The sequence below is a fragment of the Juglans regia genome, chromosome 15 (genome assembly GCF_001411555.2).
Source record: "Juglans regia cultivar Chandler chromosome 15, Walnut 2.0, whole genome shotgun sequence".
Lineage (NCBI taxonomy): Eukaryota > Viridiplantae > Streptophyta > Magnoliopsida > Fagales > Juglandaceae > Juglans > Juglans regia.
In genome coordinates, this window is record NC_049915.1 from 3,322,077 (window position 1) to 3,339,907 (window position 17,831).

Consider the following 17,831-nt stretch of genomic DNA (forward strand, 5'->3'; position numbering starts at 1 on the left):
AGTTTATAGAAGGCTGAAGGTGGCATTTCGATTGGGAAAATGCAGAGCTCCCGCTGGGGGCTCCCGCTGGAGCTCCGGTGTATTTTTTTATGTGTATTTTTTAATTCTTTTTATATGTAGATATTTTTAATGATTTTAAATATTTTTAAAAAATAAAAAATTTATAATATTATTAAATAATACTTGCTTAATCACAAAGTAAAATATAAAATATTTTTATATGATTTTTTATTTTACTTCGTGATTAAGGAAGTATTTTTTAATAATTTTTTTTTACTTTTTGATTAAGAAAGTATTTTTAATAATGTTCTAAATTTATTTTATTTTTTAAAAAATATTAAAAAAAATTATATAAAAAATAACTTAAAAAAAAACACATATAAAAATACACTACAGCCCCAGCGGGTGCCCCCAGCGGGGGCTGTAGCACGATCCTTTGGATTGGTGTGTGGCATCTTGTTTTTGTTCTTACATGTTTAGGTTACATGGGACAAAAGTTTGGGTAGGAGAAAGACATGCACGTGAAAATTCGATCAATTTATAGTATTATGTTGCTTCTGCTCGGTCCCTCTCAAACTTATCTTTAGTGTAATTTATACTTTTTATTTTTTAAATATTTTTTTAATATATACAAATTTATTAGTAATCACTTAATTATTAAAAAAATAATAATATACACGAGCGGTCAAAATAAAAGTGATAATGATATTGAGGCCCAAAAGAGATAAGCTCATATATATATATATATATGCCTATTACTTAAAAGCGCCTATAATGTTACTGTTTATTACTGTTCATCGTGAACAATAAATCTAAGTCAGTCACTTTTTTATTTTTTTTCATATCTTATTATTGTTCATCGACAGTATGATGAACAGTAAAGGTTTTTATTTTTTTTATTTTTATTTTTTTTGTCCGTGTGAATGCCAATGTGCGACGTAATATCGCAATCGTGCGTAGGGAATGAGAGAGAGGAATAAAGAAAAATTGAAAAAAATATTGATTTTTGAGTTTTAAATGATCAATAAAGAAGCTGTTTTTTTTTTCCTTCGCATGTGCTGTTTATTATATCATACACTAAAAATCAACTTTAATTTATAAAATACTAATTTTTTATCTTTAAATAAATGATGAAATTTTACTGTACATTTTTAAGAGAAAAAAACTATCTAATTAATTTGAATTTTTAATATAATTTAAATTTCATAATAAATTATGAACATAAATAAATAATAATTTTATTCTTATACATTAGACTATTTTAATATTTGAAATTACACTTTATTTTTTTCTTCAATTTGACAGATGTGGCAAACGTGCTTTTTTTTATCAATTAGAAAATCTTACGCCATACAGGATTTTACACAAGTACCACTAATTTCAAAATAACCAAGCCATTTATAAAATACTAATATTTCATCAGTAAATAAATAATGAAATTTTGTTAAATATTTTTAAAAAAGTATAACTATATAAATAATTAGAGTTTTAATATAATTTAAATATGATAATATTCTTAATTAACTAAAGAGAACTGCTACAATTAATAAAAAAGTAACCTGAAAATATGTCATGAATGTGTATTTCATTTTTTTATTTTTCTTTTCTTTTTTTCATGTATTTTTTTAATCATCATAAATATTTTTAAAAAAATAAAAAATTTACAACATCATTGGGTCAGGAGGGAATTGACAATCTATCTCTTCCCAAACAAAATTATTGAGTTCGAGGAAAAGATTAATAAATTCTTAGGTTTTCAGAAACTTTTATATATTATTTAAATATAAAATATTTTTTAATTTGTTAATCTAATCATTACAATTTTCTTAAATATAAATTTTTTAAATTTTAAAACAAAAATTAAATTAAAAAATTATATTCCAATAATATTTTAACTTTTATAATATTTTTATTCTAACTTTTTTTCTCTCATTTTCTAAAATCAAATAAAACATCTTAATCCAAATAATTTTATATATTACTATTCACAAACCATGTCACTACTATTAATACATCGATCCAAATCATATCTAAGGATATGATGTCTACGTGTGTTGTTTTTTGAAGGACGAGGCTGCTGCTGGTACATTAAAATTTTTAAAATTTAAATCCAACTTTTCATTTTACCACTTCTTATTTTTTTTTCTTTGGTTGGATTGCTTCGATTTATGCAGTGAAATACTATCACTATCACAAAAATTCTCCACATCTCTTTTCACTTGTTAGGTGCAAAAATTGAGTTCATAAAAAATTCTCTATATATTACTTATTTTACTTATGATTACGTTCTTTTTTTTTTTTTAATCCAAAACATATTTATATTTTACAAAATAAGTTATTTTTCAACCGGGCAAATGTGCCTCCCACATTGCCCAACCGCTAGTGTGTATATATATATATATATATATATATATATTGGAAGGCCAAATCTAAGGTCTCAAGAGTCGAGCGTAGTTCATTGAAATGAGGGCTGCAAGTCCAGTGATTTAGGCTTCGTTTGGTTACTTAACTCCTCTCAACTCATCTCAACTCATCATTACAACTTTTTCAAATTTCAACACAAAATATAATAAACAATTCAACTTTTTCAAATCTCAAAATAATAATAATATTAAAAAATAATATTTTAACAATATTTTATCATCTCAACTCAATTCACTTCAACATCCAAACACAACCTTAATCCACAGATGCGTGAAGGATAATATGGTGAATAGATAATACCTATATCTTATCAGGAAGGTTATCTAACCATTTTATTCAAAATAATCAAAGATAGACTCAGAGGGCACTACTTATCATCACCTTCGAGATTCTATAAATAACACCTAAGGTAACGCATAATTAATTCATTGATATACACATATTGAGATCACTTCTTTCTAAGTTAGGCATTGAAATTTCACTGGACATCCCGTGTCGTCGTCTTATTTGTTGCACGTCATCCGTACAGTTGATAGTGTGAAATACGTTCTTAATAAAGAGGACAAAATCAAAGAGCTAGATAGTGTTATCAATTTAATATTATAGACATGAATTCTTATAAATATTTAATAATTATTGTAGAACCGACTTCTCTAATTATATGAAAATATTCGGTACAAATAACTCTATAAATCTGGTACTAAAAAATTTGACATATGGGCCACCATGCCGGTCCTATTATATATTGAGTAGAGCGGATTGGCTAGTTTGGTTATACAAAATCAAAATATTTCATTTCATATAATCATTATAATTTTTTTAAATTTTTATACAAAATATAATAAACAATTCAATTTTTTTAAATTTTAAAACATAAATTATATTAAAATTTTATATTATAATAATATTTTATTCAACTTTTAATAAAACATCTAATCTCATATCATATAAACTGTGTAACCAAATGAAGCCTCAGTCTCCTAGCATATTAAGATAACAAAGTCTTTGCTTCAATGAATATTTGTTCTTTCCTTTATCAATTATGAGAAATAGAATGTGTTGTGAGTATTGAAAAATCATATTTGTAGTTTTAAGATCCGTAAATTTTGTATATTTATTTTTTTAAAATATAGATAAATCTGAGATCTGCATGATGAAATCATTGTTTTAATGGTGAACCTCATTTATTTTAAAAGGAAGTGCGCAGAATTTACATATCTAAGACCGTAGCTATCTTTACTCTTGAGTATTAATTTATTAAACACAAGGATTTCTTTATCCTTTATCATTCATAATTGCATAAATAACTCTATGCTCTCAATGTGCCTCTTGTTGGCTATTGCAATGTGTATTGTATGTGGGTTGGGTTTAGAAGAACAAGAATCTGGAATTGGTAGCATAAATCAAAATTTGTTTTTATTCTATTTTTAGCATCTCGGGATGAATAAATAATACACATAAAATTATTATTATAATTATATTTTCATATTAGGGCGATTAGTCAAATTTAAATTTCAAATATTTTTTTGAATATTTTTGGTGAAATGATACTATCACATTAATTAATCTCTTATAAATAAATTATAAACGTCATGAAAATAAATAAATTTAGTCCATTTCATCATAAAAATAGAATAAAATAGGTCTCGTTGGTTTTCACAAATCATCTCATCTCATTATTATAAATTTTTTAAACTCTCACACAAAATACAATAAATAATTCAATTTTTTCGAATTTCAAAACAAAAATTATATTAAAAAATTATATTCTAATAACATTTTATCTAATTTTAACTTTTATTTTATTTCATGTAAATAAACGAGGCTGCATGTGAAATGTGGTGATACTCCGTGATAGGAATTTTGGTGGGATTTAGATAAAATGGCCTAGTCAACGAAGTCATGCATTCATTTGATGCTGTTGTTTTTTTATTTTTATTGTAATTCATTATTTTTTTTTCTCCTTTAGAAATAGAGAAATATGATAATTGATAAGTGCAAACGAAGTCCTTTCATTCAGAGAAAATATGGAAGGAAAGTTAAATATATTTTTATTTTCTTAATAAAGTCAAGATCCACCTTGAAAAGTGTTTGTTAAGGTTTTGTTTGGTTTCTAAACACATCTAAATTTATCTTAACTCATTATTATAATTTTTTTAAATTTTAATATAAAATATAATAAATAATTTAACTTTTTCAAATTTTAAAATAATAATAATAATATAAAAAAATTATATTTTAATAATATTTTATCAATTTAATTTAACTCAATACAATTCAATTTAACATTTAAATGAAACATGATGTGGACCGTTTCTAGAATAAATGATGGAAATTATAAAAAAATGAAAAATATATATTAAAGGCTCAATTAGAGGATGGTCAGATTCATTCCCTTTGTGCTCAAGTAATTACTCAATCCTCTTTTTCCTAAAAATGAAACTGATAAAAAAAACCTCGAATCGAAGAATTTGGCACGTCAGCACGTATAAATTACCTAAATGGTATTATGATGTTGATGAGATTATAAACTTTAATTTCAAGCCTAGTTATTGAGTGGACTTGGTTTTAATCCCAAAGAGATGAATCATAAAAATAAATTAAGGTTAATTGTACAATAGTACTTAAATTTTCTGTCTCGTTTGTTTTCATAACTCTTCTCAATTTATCTCATTTAATTATTATAATTTTTTCAGAATCTCGTATAAAATAAAATAAATAGTTTATTTTTTTAAATTTTAAAATAAAAATAATATTAAAAAATATATTTTTATAATATTTTATTCAACTTTTAATTTTAATCTCAATTTATCTCATCTCATCTGTGAAAATAAATGAGTTAACAATTATCCCATACTTATTTTTTTATTCCATATAACATTTTTTTATTATTTTTGCTGGATAAAAATATCAAGCAAGTTTTTTCCTTTTTGTTAAATAAATATAAAGTCCGATTTAGCAACATTTTGGCCTCTTGAGGCCGTAAATTGTGAACCATTGTCTTTAAAATTTTGTTCAATTGGATTCATAATAAATGAATTAAAATTGAGTCAAACTTAATATTTTGATTGATAAAATAGTGTCAAAATTTAAATAAAAGACCTTTTTGTTATCAATCATCAATTTTCATGAAAAACAAAACAAACTGAAAAAACAAGTTCTACATAAATGTTTTACTCAAACGATGAAACAGGCAAATTATGTTTCGATGAATGATATTTGGTATCGTAATTCTCAAAAAAGGAAAAGGAAAAACAAAAGAAAAATCCAAAATAACTCTCAAAAAAATAGTTTTTTTTTTTTTTTACTTGGATGGATGTCAATTTATTTCACCACCTGCCCAACTACGAAGTCAAATTCTACAACGTTGCCAGAAGCCAAAACTTCTTCTTCAAGGTGCAGGGAGCGACGAGCGTTTGCGTGCAACTTAGAACGCGGCAGGACAACGCAGATAAACCTCGGAGTGGGTAGAGAGGAGGTCCCATTGAGGGAAAGTTAAGTTGCACCTTGTTGGTCTCTAAATAAGAGATGGCTTTGAGGCGCCTCATCACTCAGGTTTCTTGAATTTTTGCCCTGGCTCGAAATTTGTTTTTGTTTTAATTATGATTCTGGTACTATTCTTTTGATACGATTATCAATGATATTATTTTCTTTTGGGCGAATTTTGGAAACCCAATTTCGATATTTTTTTGGGTTGCCAGAACTAGTCCTAATAATTTCTGGTTTCTTCTTGTAGATGTGTTTTTTTTTCCGTCTGTGATTGCACCATGGGAACATGATATTGTTTTGGTGATTGGGTCTGTTTGAAATCAAGTCCTGATGTGTTTTATTTGTCTAGGAATCGAATGAGAGTCCTGGTGTATTTGATTCAGGAGCTCTATGGTCTGTTTAGGAAATACAAACCTCTGATTGTTTAAATTCCCAAATTGTTTTATTTTTTTTTCTTTATTTAACAGGAATCGAACAGAGGGTCATCTGAAACCTCGGGTTGCTTGAAGGCAAAGATGATTCCTTTCTTTTCGGGGGGGAGGGTGGAAGCTTGCATCTTTCAATTTGAGCGTATTTAATCACTTATCGTGTTCAGGATATTATTTATTTCGCTTCACAACTGAGGGTCGTACACTGTATTAGATGTATGAAAAGTTTAGCTTTTTCATGTCAATTTTTTTGAAGCCTTTCAGTCATGCTGTTAGTTTGCTGATTAGGTGAATTTGTGAGTCTTTGATCTACAAGTAATTTCTGAGTTCACTTTTTGCTTGCTCATTTTTTACAAGGAAATATTGGCACTTTTGCCTCTTCTAGTCTTACTATAACAGGTTCCCCCCTCCCCAAAAATTTTTCTAACTTTTAAGGGCAAACCGTGCAGTGAACTGCAGTGGTAGATATGTCATGTCTACTTCTTAGAGTTTTGGATGCATATGAAAACAGAAGAATTTTTTTGCTCATGGTTGCTGGAATTAGAACTTGTATGCCAATAATACTCGCAATTGTTCTGTCAGTTATATGCTTGTAGATCCCGCTGTTTCTTATTTGGTAATCGCTTGCACAGTTTTCTATGATGTCTATTTCTATACATTTTGTGGACTTGGGCATGGGTTTCTTGATGTCAGTTCCAAAGTCTAGACATTAGGACACATCTATATAGGGTTTCTTATATAGGTCTTTGTTAGTATATACCCAGATATTTTCATTTATATATTTTAGACACAAGTTCTTGTAAGATATTTCAAGTTCTCAACAGATGTTAATATATATTTATTTGTGTATAGTATGTGGTCTATTAAACAACTCTTTATGCAGGTTTCAAGGCATCGTTCAGAGCTGGGGGAATTTAAGAATCTGTATGTTAGAAGTTATATTCCTGTCAATAAGTTTGGAGGCCATGGAGGTTTGTGCACTTGATGCTATCATAAGCCCTATATCTAGTGTGTTTACTCATATCCGACTACATATAAAAAAATTTCTTATGAAGACAAACTTTTGTCTTTTTTTGTTCTGTCTTTGGTTATGAAGAATGGCTTTGCTATGTTCAAATATGTTTCTGTGAGGTTCCAATCAGAAGAATATTTTATTTGTTGTAACCTAAACTATGACCCATGTATCCCATATCGCTGCTTTCTAAAAAAGAAATACAACTGCCTAAAAGGACGCCATTAAATGCATTGCCTATTGAAATGAATTATTTCTTAGCCCGAAAATCACCATCCTCAAATTAAAAGTCAATAACACAAGAAGGGATACATCTTTGAAAATGCAGTGAGTGTTACTTATGAAAGCTATTAAAATTGGGTCAATTGCATTTTTAAAGAGGATAATACTTTGGAACATCTCAAAATTGAAATAGGGAACCAACAATATTGGAATGATTATTCTTCCAGAGGATTCAAGACTATTTTTCTGATGTTATGTTTTGGATATGCAATGCAATCTTCTGATCCATTCCCTTATGTGCAGGGAATAGGTTTCTAAGAGCCCAAGAGAGGTATCAGTCTAGCTATGTTGGCAGTCTGGCTCGCAGAGTACGTGATGTCGATGAAGCTAGTGAAGTTTCCCATCTCAAAGAACTTTACCATCAAAATGATCCTGAAGCTGTAATAAGATTATTTGAAAGTCAACCATCCTTACATTCTCACCCTTCAGCACTTTCTGAATATGTTAAAGCATTAGTTAAGGCTGATCGGTTGGATGATAGTGAGTTACTCAAGACATTGCAGAGAGGTAGGTAGAGGATGAGTTGCTTGTTTTCTTGTAATTGCTTCTGCGCTCATTTTGTACAGTACCTTATGATTCCTTGTCCTTTCTACAAGAGGACATATTTTCATGCATAATTTGTGGATATTTTGAATATCTGTTAGTTTTTGAAAAATAAGGGTGATGTTGTCACTTGCTCTTGTTAATATAAGAAAATGCAATAGAAATTATGTATAGCTGATTCTTTCCTTTTTTATGTGGACGGGTTCTGTTTCAATGTTTAAGTAGCATAGCATTTCTGCCACGCTAGGGAAAAAATGAATGTCTCACATAGAGTGTGTAAGTTATTAGGTGAAACTGAATTCTATAAGTGAGTTTCAAATTGACTAGTCTTTTTGGGACGATAGCACTGATGTGGCTAGTGTTTATTCTGAGTTGCCACACATCATATCAAAGTTATGTTGTAGGTTAACCATGTGATACTGGAGCACTGGATGACATGGCTCCTGATGAGGGTGTCAGGAATTTAAGAGGGGCGATTTGTAACATCCCTAGTCCCACATTAAAAAAAGGAATTACTCACATATAATGGTCAGTTATAAAGATTTTCATGGGTGCAAAGTTCCACATTGGTAGTTACTAGATGAAACTAAGCTTTACAAGTACTTCTAGTGAAGCTTCGAATTGACTAGTTTTTTTTTCTTTTTCTTTTTTTATAGCATTGATGTGGCTAGCGCTTTCCCTGGATTGTTACAAGTAGGATGTTTTGTTTTGAAACAAAACGATATTACTGATCAACTTGGAGACATGATGCTAATTTTTTGACTTAATTTAATGCTACAAAATTATAGGAGTCATTGCAGATACCTGCAGACTGCATTTTAGATACTCATATTTCCATCTTGTAAGCACTTGGGGTTCGTGGTACTCCTTGGACCCATATGTGGTGCTTAAATATGCGTGGCTCTCCAATCTAAAACTAGTTTCTGAGTTGATAACCCTATATATCTCAAAGAAATCTATAGGGGTCTGTTTGCTTAACATTCTTACTAGCCTTTTTCTGTCTTCTGATTTTGAAATGATGTAGAAAATGTGTCTTTTAACCTGCAGGTATTGCAAACAAAGTGGAGAAAGAGAGTATTGGTAGTCTTTCAGCCTTTAGGAATGTGGGAAAAACTACAAAAGATGGTATTCTTGGAACTGCCAGTGCTCCTATTCATATGTTAGCTACCGAAGGAGGGCATTTCAAGGAACAGTTGTGGCGTACAATCCGCACCATTGCACTTGCCTTTCTCTTGATATCTGGTGCAGGTGCACTGATTGAGGATAGGGGAATCGGTAAAGGTATTACTATGTCTTGATATTTCAGGCCCTCCTTTATGTTAAAATCTGTTGAAGAGTTTTTTCTTTACTTGTTTCCTCTTTTCAGGGCTTAATCTACATGAAGAAGTGCAACCTACCATGGAATCTAGCACACAATTCAATGATGTGAAAGGTGTTGATGAGGCGAAGGCAGAGCTTGAAGAAATTGTTCACTATCTCCGAGACCCTAAGGTTAAATGCATATTTTTCAGCATTTTCATTAATTGATTCTCTCTCTCTCGCTCTCTCTGCACTTTTTTTGGGTAACACTAATGCTTCGTGTGTGCATTCATGGTGGAGACAAACTTCATGCAAGGATAGTATGAAATGTATATTCGAAACTAAATTGCTCATTGTATACCTGTCAGTTTTCCAATTTACTAAGAGACAAAATAATCTCTTGTTTTAGTATTTATACTTTGTAGCTTAATTGATTTTTTCATGGCATGATTTTTTTGGTATGAGTGTAACAGCTTTGCTATACCCCCTTTACATTGGCATATAATGACATCTCAATACTTGATACTTAGACTTGATACTTCAGCCTTGATCCTAGTGCCCAGTTTTATGATATTTTTTAGTTGAGACACGCAAGTTGAATATTCTCCATAGTCAAGCATTAGGACGCCAGAAAGTAGTTTGTTTCTTCCTTTTCAGTTCATTTTCAGAAAAGGTGATTTGTTTACTTTAGTATCTTTTGTCTTGAACGACATTTGCAACAGAGTGTTTTAGCCCAAATTTTCAGTTTTTTTTCCCAAAATGACTACTGTATTACAATTTAGCTGTCATGGGTATTTTGTGGCCCTTCTTTCTATCTGCAATGTACTTACTTGTTTTCCTTTTTTCGTCTTTTAAATTGCTTTCTCTTGTGATAGCGCTTCACTCGTTTGGGTGGCAAACTCCCAAAAGGGGTTTTGCTTGTTGGCCCACCTGGCACTGGCAAAACAATGTTAGCTAGAGCCATTGCTGGAGAAGCCGGGGTACCTTTCTTCTCATGCAGCGGCAGTGAGTTTGAAGAGATGTTTGTTGGTGTTGGAGCCCGGAGGGTAAGGGATCTTTTTTCAGCTGCAAAGAAGCAGTCACCTTGTATAATATTCATTGATGAGATAGATGCCATAGGAGGGAGTCGCAACCCGAAGGACCAGCAGTACATGAAAATGACTTTGAATCAGTTGCTTGTTGAACTGGATGGCTTCAAACAAAATGAAGGAATTATTGTGATTGCTGCTACTAATTTTCCAGAGTCATTAGATAAGGCATTGGTCAGACCTGGACGGTTTGATCGTCACATTGTTGTCCCTAATCCAGATGTTGAAGGGCGAAGGCAGATTATGGATTCCCACATGTCAAAGGTACTCTTTTTAACTCTCGAAGGTATCAGGGTATCTTTTCTGGAAGACTAAGGGTGCGTTTGGATGATGAACTGAGTTGAATTGAGTTAAGTTGAATTGAGATGATAAAATATTATTAGAATATTATTGTTTATTATTATTATTATTTTGGAATTTGAAAAAGTTGAATTGTTTATTATATTTTGTATTGAAATTTGAAAAAGTTGTAATGATGAATTAAGATGAGTTGAGATGATTTTAATTTCCAAATGAAGCCTAAGTTTGGGGGTTTGGGGGTTGGCATTGACTAACTGTCCTGTTTTGGCAAAGTCTTTTGTCATGATCATGTGCCTGCAAGCCCATAGGAATGGGAAGGATATTGAATGAAGTTCTACTGGTTACAAGTCGGTATGTAAGTAAACACACTGCTGTGGGACCCGTTATAGTTACAAAAAAAGGTCAAAACACTAACGAATAATGCTAGATACAGTCTTAAAGTGTGCAAGCCCCTCCTCATAGTCCCTTTGAAAAGCATTGGGGCCCACCATTAAATATTGAGCTTTTTCATGTGGGTCCTAGGTGTGCCTCAATTTTTTTCAAAGGGGCTGCGCGAGGCTTACACACCCAAGGATGGTACAAATAATTTTTCAAACACTAATACCTTTCCATGCTGGCAGGCTTTTACATTAGGAGTGTCCTTGTTGTGTCAATAGACCAGTTTGCAAAACGATTTTTTCTATTGGATTTCTTACCCATCCTGTTCGATAATTATATAACCCCTTGTCACTTATTGTTTCCTCACCCTTCAGATCCATCCATATTGAAAGTCCAAGGGATGAAGGTTCTTGTTCTTCATTTCCTTTCCTCCCACTGCAAATATTTGTGATGAGATGCCTGTATTGGGTTTAGATGAACCCCAAATGCTATGGGCATGATCTACCCTGAAGCAAGTTACCAGACAGACGAGTCTGAAGATGACTGTCTAAATTAAATCTTCATCAGTTCAGAGGCTGTATCACAATAATTTATTGTCATGTGTCTGAAGATTTCTAACAAACTCTGGCACAGTCACATTAGACCAATGTTTGAAACATATATGTCCACGCTGACTTCAAATTGTGTGTTAACTAGGAAAAAGTGAACTGGCAGGTCTATTATTACAATTCATCCACCACCAGAGGATAGAATTATGAATCTCGGTAGAGGAGCCACCATTCAATTGTTTGATAATAGTATTATATTATCAGATTCTTTACAACAGATATCCTAAGCTAGTGGTAATTCGGAGTCTTAACTTTAAATATGAAAATTTTCTTTTTTTCAGGTTCTAAAGGCAGATGATGTTGATCTGATGATTATTGCAAGAGGAACTCCCGGGTTCTCAGGTGCTGATCTGGCAAACTTGGTCAACATTGCTGCTTTGAAGGCTGCTATGGATGGTGCTAAAGCAGTGAGCATGGCTGACCTAGAGTATGCAAAGGACAGGATTATGATGGGAAGTGAACGCAAGTCCGCTGTAATATCTGATGAATCACGAAGGCTGACGGCTTTCCATGAGGGTGGTCATGCCCTTGTTGCTATACATACTGATGGGGCTCTTGCAGTTCACAAGGCAACAATAGTTCCCCGTGGGACATCGCTTGGCATGGTTGCCCAATTACCTGACAAGGATGAGACTAGTATCTCTTTCAAGCAGATGCTTGCTCGGCTTGATGTTTGCATGGGAGGGCGGGTTGCAGAAGAGCTCATCTTTGGAGAAAATGAAGTTACTTCTGGTGCTTCTTCGGACCTTCAGCAAGCTACTTCACTTGCAAGAGCAATGGTTACAAAGTATGGTATGAGCAAAGAAGTTGGACTTGTCTCTCACAACTATGATGACAATGGGAAGAGCATGAGCACGGAGACTAGGCTCCTTATTGAGAAAGAAGTGAGGCACTTCTTGGAAAGGGCTTACAACAATGCCAAAACCATTCTTACTAGCAATAGCAAGGAGCTTCATGCACTTGCTAATGCTTTGCTCGAGCATGAGACCCTCACGGGAAGTCAGATTAAGGCCTTGCTTGCCCAGATCAACTCTCAACAGCAGCAGCAGCAGCACCAAATGGTTACGACACAGAGTACCTCACAGTCCGATTCCGTGCCGCCTTCAACACCCAATCCAGCTGCATCTGCTGCTGCTGCTGCCGCCGCTGCAGCAGCAGCAGCTGCGGCGGCTGCTGCAACTGCGGCAGCCAAAGCTAAGGGCATTGCTCCTGTCGGATCATACCATACCTAAAGTTGGTATGACTCCTTGTCAAGTGCTAAATATCAGAGTCTGTGCATATAATTATTGCAAGCCTTCCGTGTTGTAGTGTAGTCTGTTTGTTGCACCGTGAGTTTTTGTTAATTTTTCACTGTGACTCAAATTGACTGAATACTGTAGAGAAGGGGAGCTAGTCAAGCAAATACGATTGAGAAGATCACTGGAAGAGGTTTGTTGTGTTATTGTTTTTGTAATACTTTCTTCTTTGTTTCACTTTTTGTTTCTGTTGTCATTTGCTTATACAGTTGATAATGACATTTATTTTGAACGTGCCTTGTCCCTTCCCTTATGCATAATCAAGTTCCTTTTATGGTCGAGATTTTGTTATGATCTTGAGAGTTAAAGGTTTAATCAAATTAATATTTAACAGTTGTAGGACTTTTGGATTAATAGTTGGGTCTTTAACAATTGGTATTAGAATAGAGACTGTCACAGGTTCAAGTATGGTGTATGAGCATAGTTTCAAGTCATTGAATGCTTTGGTACTATGTATGGCCACATGTCAAGTCATTGAATACTGATAGATGAGTGAAACCGTCAAAATGGAAAGGGCTACTGCCGGGTCAATGTTGATAGAGTAGGCCGTTGTGGACATCGAATTCGGAAGCTTGGTGGAATATTATGATTCAGAATGTTAGTATTTTACAATCTTAAGACTCTTGGATCAGTAGTTGGGCTTTTAACAGATTCAACCTTTAGAAGTAGGAATAAACGTTTTAGAAAACTCCTCATCTACATAAATTCAAACTCCATAAAAAAGAAGAAAGAAAAATGGGGTCGTTTCTACCAAATCCTCCCATGCACGAATAGTGAACTCGCCCGCAACTCAGCCATTGCTGTAGCTTTTAGATTCCATTTCTTTTTACTGCAACAACTCGCATAAAACATTTATGTTGAGCGTAACGGTGGGGTCAGACTCAGACATAGGTGGTGGCAATGGTGCAAGGAGCATCGACTCGATGCCGGCTGGGATTGTCATAGAGGATCTCATGTCAGCAAAATATGAATGAGCATAGAAAATTAGGATGAAGATGTTTTTATTTGGCCTTTTCTCCTAAGAGGATATTGCAAAGGAAATTTCCCTAACAAAAAAAAAATAAAATCCCAGTGGCTACTCCCTCTTCTCTTTTTTTCTATTTCTTGCAATTTTCTTTGCTTTTTATGGGACAAGTAAGTCGAGTCAGCCCAAGTGCATGACAGTAGGCACCTACCTAACGCGCGCGGCTCCTCTCCCTTCTCTCTCGAAATTTATTATACTTTTTCTTGCTACAAATTCACTGCATTGAGCGACACTCAGCTCGATTGCTTCCTCTCTTTCGTGTCCAAACACTCTCCAGTTTCAATGAAAAGTGTTAGATTTTATAACAGGAGATGTCCTGTTATTTTTCCAACAGGGAGGCAAGCTGGATCCGATAACCATTATATCTGGAAAGAAGTTCTTATCCTCAACCAGTACTCCTTAGAAACAATGACACCGAAGAAACGACTCAAAGTTGCTGTTTGCCAAACCTTATAAAAGGAATCTTTTTGCTCTACGTTCGTCATGTTGCCAACAGTCAAATGAATGACCCAACCTCTGGTTTCCTTGAAGTCACCGTTTAGATTCTTTTTAAAATTGGATGGGCATGAGCTAAACGCGGCAGAAGTCCTACACAATAATGTGTCATCCTCTTTCTATCCGTTAGATCTATTTTATAATAAAAATAATTTTATAATATAACGTATCATATTAAATCACATCAGTTTGTGGGTTTACTCTCTCTCTCTGGTTTTGTTTGAAATTATGTTGTCTTTGAGACCAATGATGCAAACATTTGATGGTGTTGGTTTTCATTCAATGCCAAAGATAGTTTGAACTTCCAAGATTGGTCCTTGTTTTTATTTCAGATTTGCCCATCTTGGTATTGTATTTCTCATATCCAGCTTCATTATGAGATCAGTTTCAATTCCATGAACAGGCATAAATTTGAATCATTATAAGGGAACAAAGGGCACTATGAAAGAAGAGTAACTTAAATTTGCTTTTCCTGTAGGGATTGAGACATCAGAGAGGAGCCAAAAAAGATGATTGCTGAGGATGATCATGACAGCAGGATTACTGCTCTGCAAAGACTGGATACAGCTGTTATATGGATGGATAAAGCAAATAATATATTTGGAGAAACATTATCTTTCCTAAACAAGAAAGTTTTTCTATTTCAAATTTTTAAATTTTCGTTTAATTATTATTTAAATATAAAAATTAATATAATTTTTATAAACTTCAAAATAAAATATAAAAATCAATACAATTTTTATAAATTTTAAAACAAAAAATAATCTTAAAATTATATTCAAACAAGTTTTCAAATTTATTTATCTACTTTCACAAACTCTAATATAATATTTATTTAAAAAAAATTAATTCAAAAATTAATTTCCCCTTTTCCAAAATCTAATCTTAAATAAGTTTTTAAAATTCTCAAATATTTCTAAATCTTTTTTTTATATCCAAACATGACCTTTCTTGAAATCTATCTTATTTTGGCCCAAAGAAAAATAAAATCATTGTTATGACTGGATCTCATCCAACATAATATAGTTTATATACAACTAATTTACCTCGGTTTTCTAACGATACAGTGTTGATTTGTATCAACTTCTAAAATAAGCCGAAGTTGAAAATAATAAAATAATAAAGGTTGGATCAGTTTGATACAATTTGAAATTTGATAAAATAATTTCGTTTTATAATATATATATATATATATCTATGATACAGTTTTATTATTCTGTTTTATAATCCAATATTACAATAAAACATAATTTTTTTTTAATTTAATCTCATCTATATTATCATAAAAGGAGTTTTATAATTTGACCTTAATATTATAAGAGGTATTCTAAGTATCAAGTCGATATATAAAATACATTATCCATATCATTTAAACGATAAGATTTGATTTATAAGATTTAAAATTTAAAATTTATTTTTTAAATTAAATTAAATTATATAAATATTTTATTAACCGTGTTATTTACACCAGCTTATAAATGGAGTTTTTGATCATATTATAATAAAATAATTTTTGTAATTTACCATCGATCTATACTATAATTAAAAAAAAAAAGTTTAAAATTTATCGTAATCATGACGTCAAGATACGTTATTAATATAAATCATTTTAATCTCATTTTTTAGGTTTAACTTTATCAAAATTAAGAAAGAACATTGCCATTGTTTTCATCGGATACAATCTCTGCATGCAGCTTTTTCCCTTCTAATACAAAACTGTCATGAACACGTTTCCACGTCCCTGACCTGACCTCTCTGCGATATACATACATCCACGAACAATATCAGTTGCGCTAATGATTCCTCGCACGCGCATGCACACACGCACACACTCTTTCCTCCCAGATTGCAGATTCAGTAGAATAACAGCAGATTTTGAGCCGTAAATAAGGCCGGGATTCCGCTAATTCTGCAGAAAAACCTTAAAGGAATAATGAGCAGTAGCCGCAACGCATCACAAGCTTGCGCATCGTGTAAATATCAACGTAAAAAGTGCGATCCTCACTGTCCTCTGGCACCCTTTTTCCCACAGCATCGAAGAAAAGATTTTATGAATGTACACAAGGTCTTCGGCGTTCGTAACGTTTTGAAGTTGACAAAAAACCTTGGTCATAAGGAAAAATCCGAGGCCATAAAAACCCTGATTTACCAAGCCGATGTTCGAGTGAAGGACCCCGTCGGAGGCTGCTGCAGGGTTATTTCCGAGTTGCAGCACCGAATCAAGAATCTCGAGGCCGAATACAGACTCTTGCTTGAGCAATTGGCTGTTTGTCGAGCGCAAAAACAGGCCAAGGCTCCTGTGCATAAGCAGCAGCAATTCTAGATTAGTACTTCCCCATACAAAATAGAAATATATGATTAGGCAATATGTAAATAGTAATAATATCTCCATATATATATGTATATATATGTGTAATTGATAGAAAATTATTCATTTTATTAATTTTTTTAACCTTGGAATTTGCACTTGTTTTTCTTCTTCTCTCTCTCTGGTCCCCAACCTTGTCTGTGTTTGTGTACATATATATATATGTGTGTGTGTGTGTCTGTGTTTATTGATTTGGTGAAAGAATGTGTAATTCTGAATCTGGAATTAGCAGTAGCATTGTTTTACTTTAATTTTCTGGTTAATGTTGTATCATGTCATGTCACATGCTTAAACTCTACATACTTGAGGATCTCAATTTTTTCCTACATCAGTAATTTATCTCCAAGAACAAGAAAAAACCATAATTGTACCTTCCCATTTGATCGAGCAGGGTATCGGTAGAACATGCTTGAAGAGCAACCATTGCTAGGGCTAGGCGATGGGCTCCAGCAACCCGGCCAGCCCAACAAATTTGCCCGTTCTGCTTGGGAACGGGTAGGCAACACACCTACCCAGGGTGCAGGTGCAGGTGCTACACTAAGCCTTCTTGTCACTGCCCACCCCCCTTCTCTCTCCCTTCTCTTCTCGTCTCTTCTCATCTCATGTCGATGTCGTGCCTCTCTCCATCCATACTTTATCTCATAACGACGCCTCTTCTTCCGCTTCCACTCATGCAGGCACCACGCCTCTCTACGATCCAAAACTATGGTCGCCACCGTGGATATGTAAGTTAAAAACCCACGACTCTACGCGTGGGTCTGCAAGCTTTATGACCTATGGTCGCAACCGTGGATTTGT

At 32.9% G+C, this 17,831-nt stretch overlaps 2 protein-coding genes across 2 annotated transcripts; both read left to right on the plus strand.

Moving 5' to 3' along the window:
* Positions 1-5,719: 5,719 nt before the first annotated feature.
* On the plus strand, positions 5,720-13,399 carry LOC109008867 (ATP-dependent zinc metalloprotease FTSH 4, mitochondrial-like). The gene is made up of 7 exons (XM_018989122.2): positions 5,720-5,979; positions 7,225-7,312; positions 7,879-8,142; positions 9,226-9,459; positions 9,545-9,669; positions 10,353-10,829; positions 12,133-13,399. Exons 1-7 carry the CDS (start codon positions 5,953-5,955, stop codon positions 13,081-13,083), a joined length of 2,166 nt encoding a protein of 721 aa, XP_018844667.1. The 5' UTR covers positions 5,720-5,952; the 3' UTR covers positions 13,084-13,399.
* Positions 13,400-16,598: 3,199 nt separating this feature from the next.
* LOC109008807 (LOB domain-containing protein 22-like) lies at positions 16,599-16,988 on the plus strand. The gene has a single exon (XM_018989039.1). It carries the CDS (start codon positions 16,599-16,601, stop codon positions 16,986-16,988), a length of 390 nt encoding a protein of 129 aa, XP_018844584.1.
* Positions 16,989-17,831: the final 843 nt, after the last annotated feature.

What these genes read in the sequence shown, in the direction of transcription:
- LOC109008867 (XM_018989122.2), top strand. Translation starts at nt 5,953, where the DNA reads ATGGCTTTGAGGCGCCTCATCACTCAG. An exon ending in TGAGGCGCCTCATCACTCAG is followed by an intron (nt 5,980 to 7,224) that starts GTTTCTTGAATT and finishes CTCTTTATGCAG; the next exon opens with GTTTCAAGGCATCGTTCAGA. An exon ending in GGATAGGGGAATCGGTAAAG is followed by an intron (nt 9,460 to 9,544) that starts GTATTACTATGT and finishes TCCTCTTTTCAG; the next exon opens with GGCTTAATCTACATGAAGAA.
- LOC109008807 (XM_018989039.1), top strand. Translation starts at nt 16,599, where the DNA reads ATGAGCAGTAGCCGCAACGCATCACAAGCTTGCGCATCGTGTAAATAT.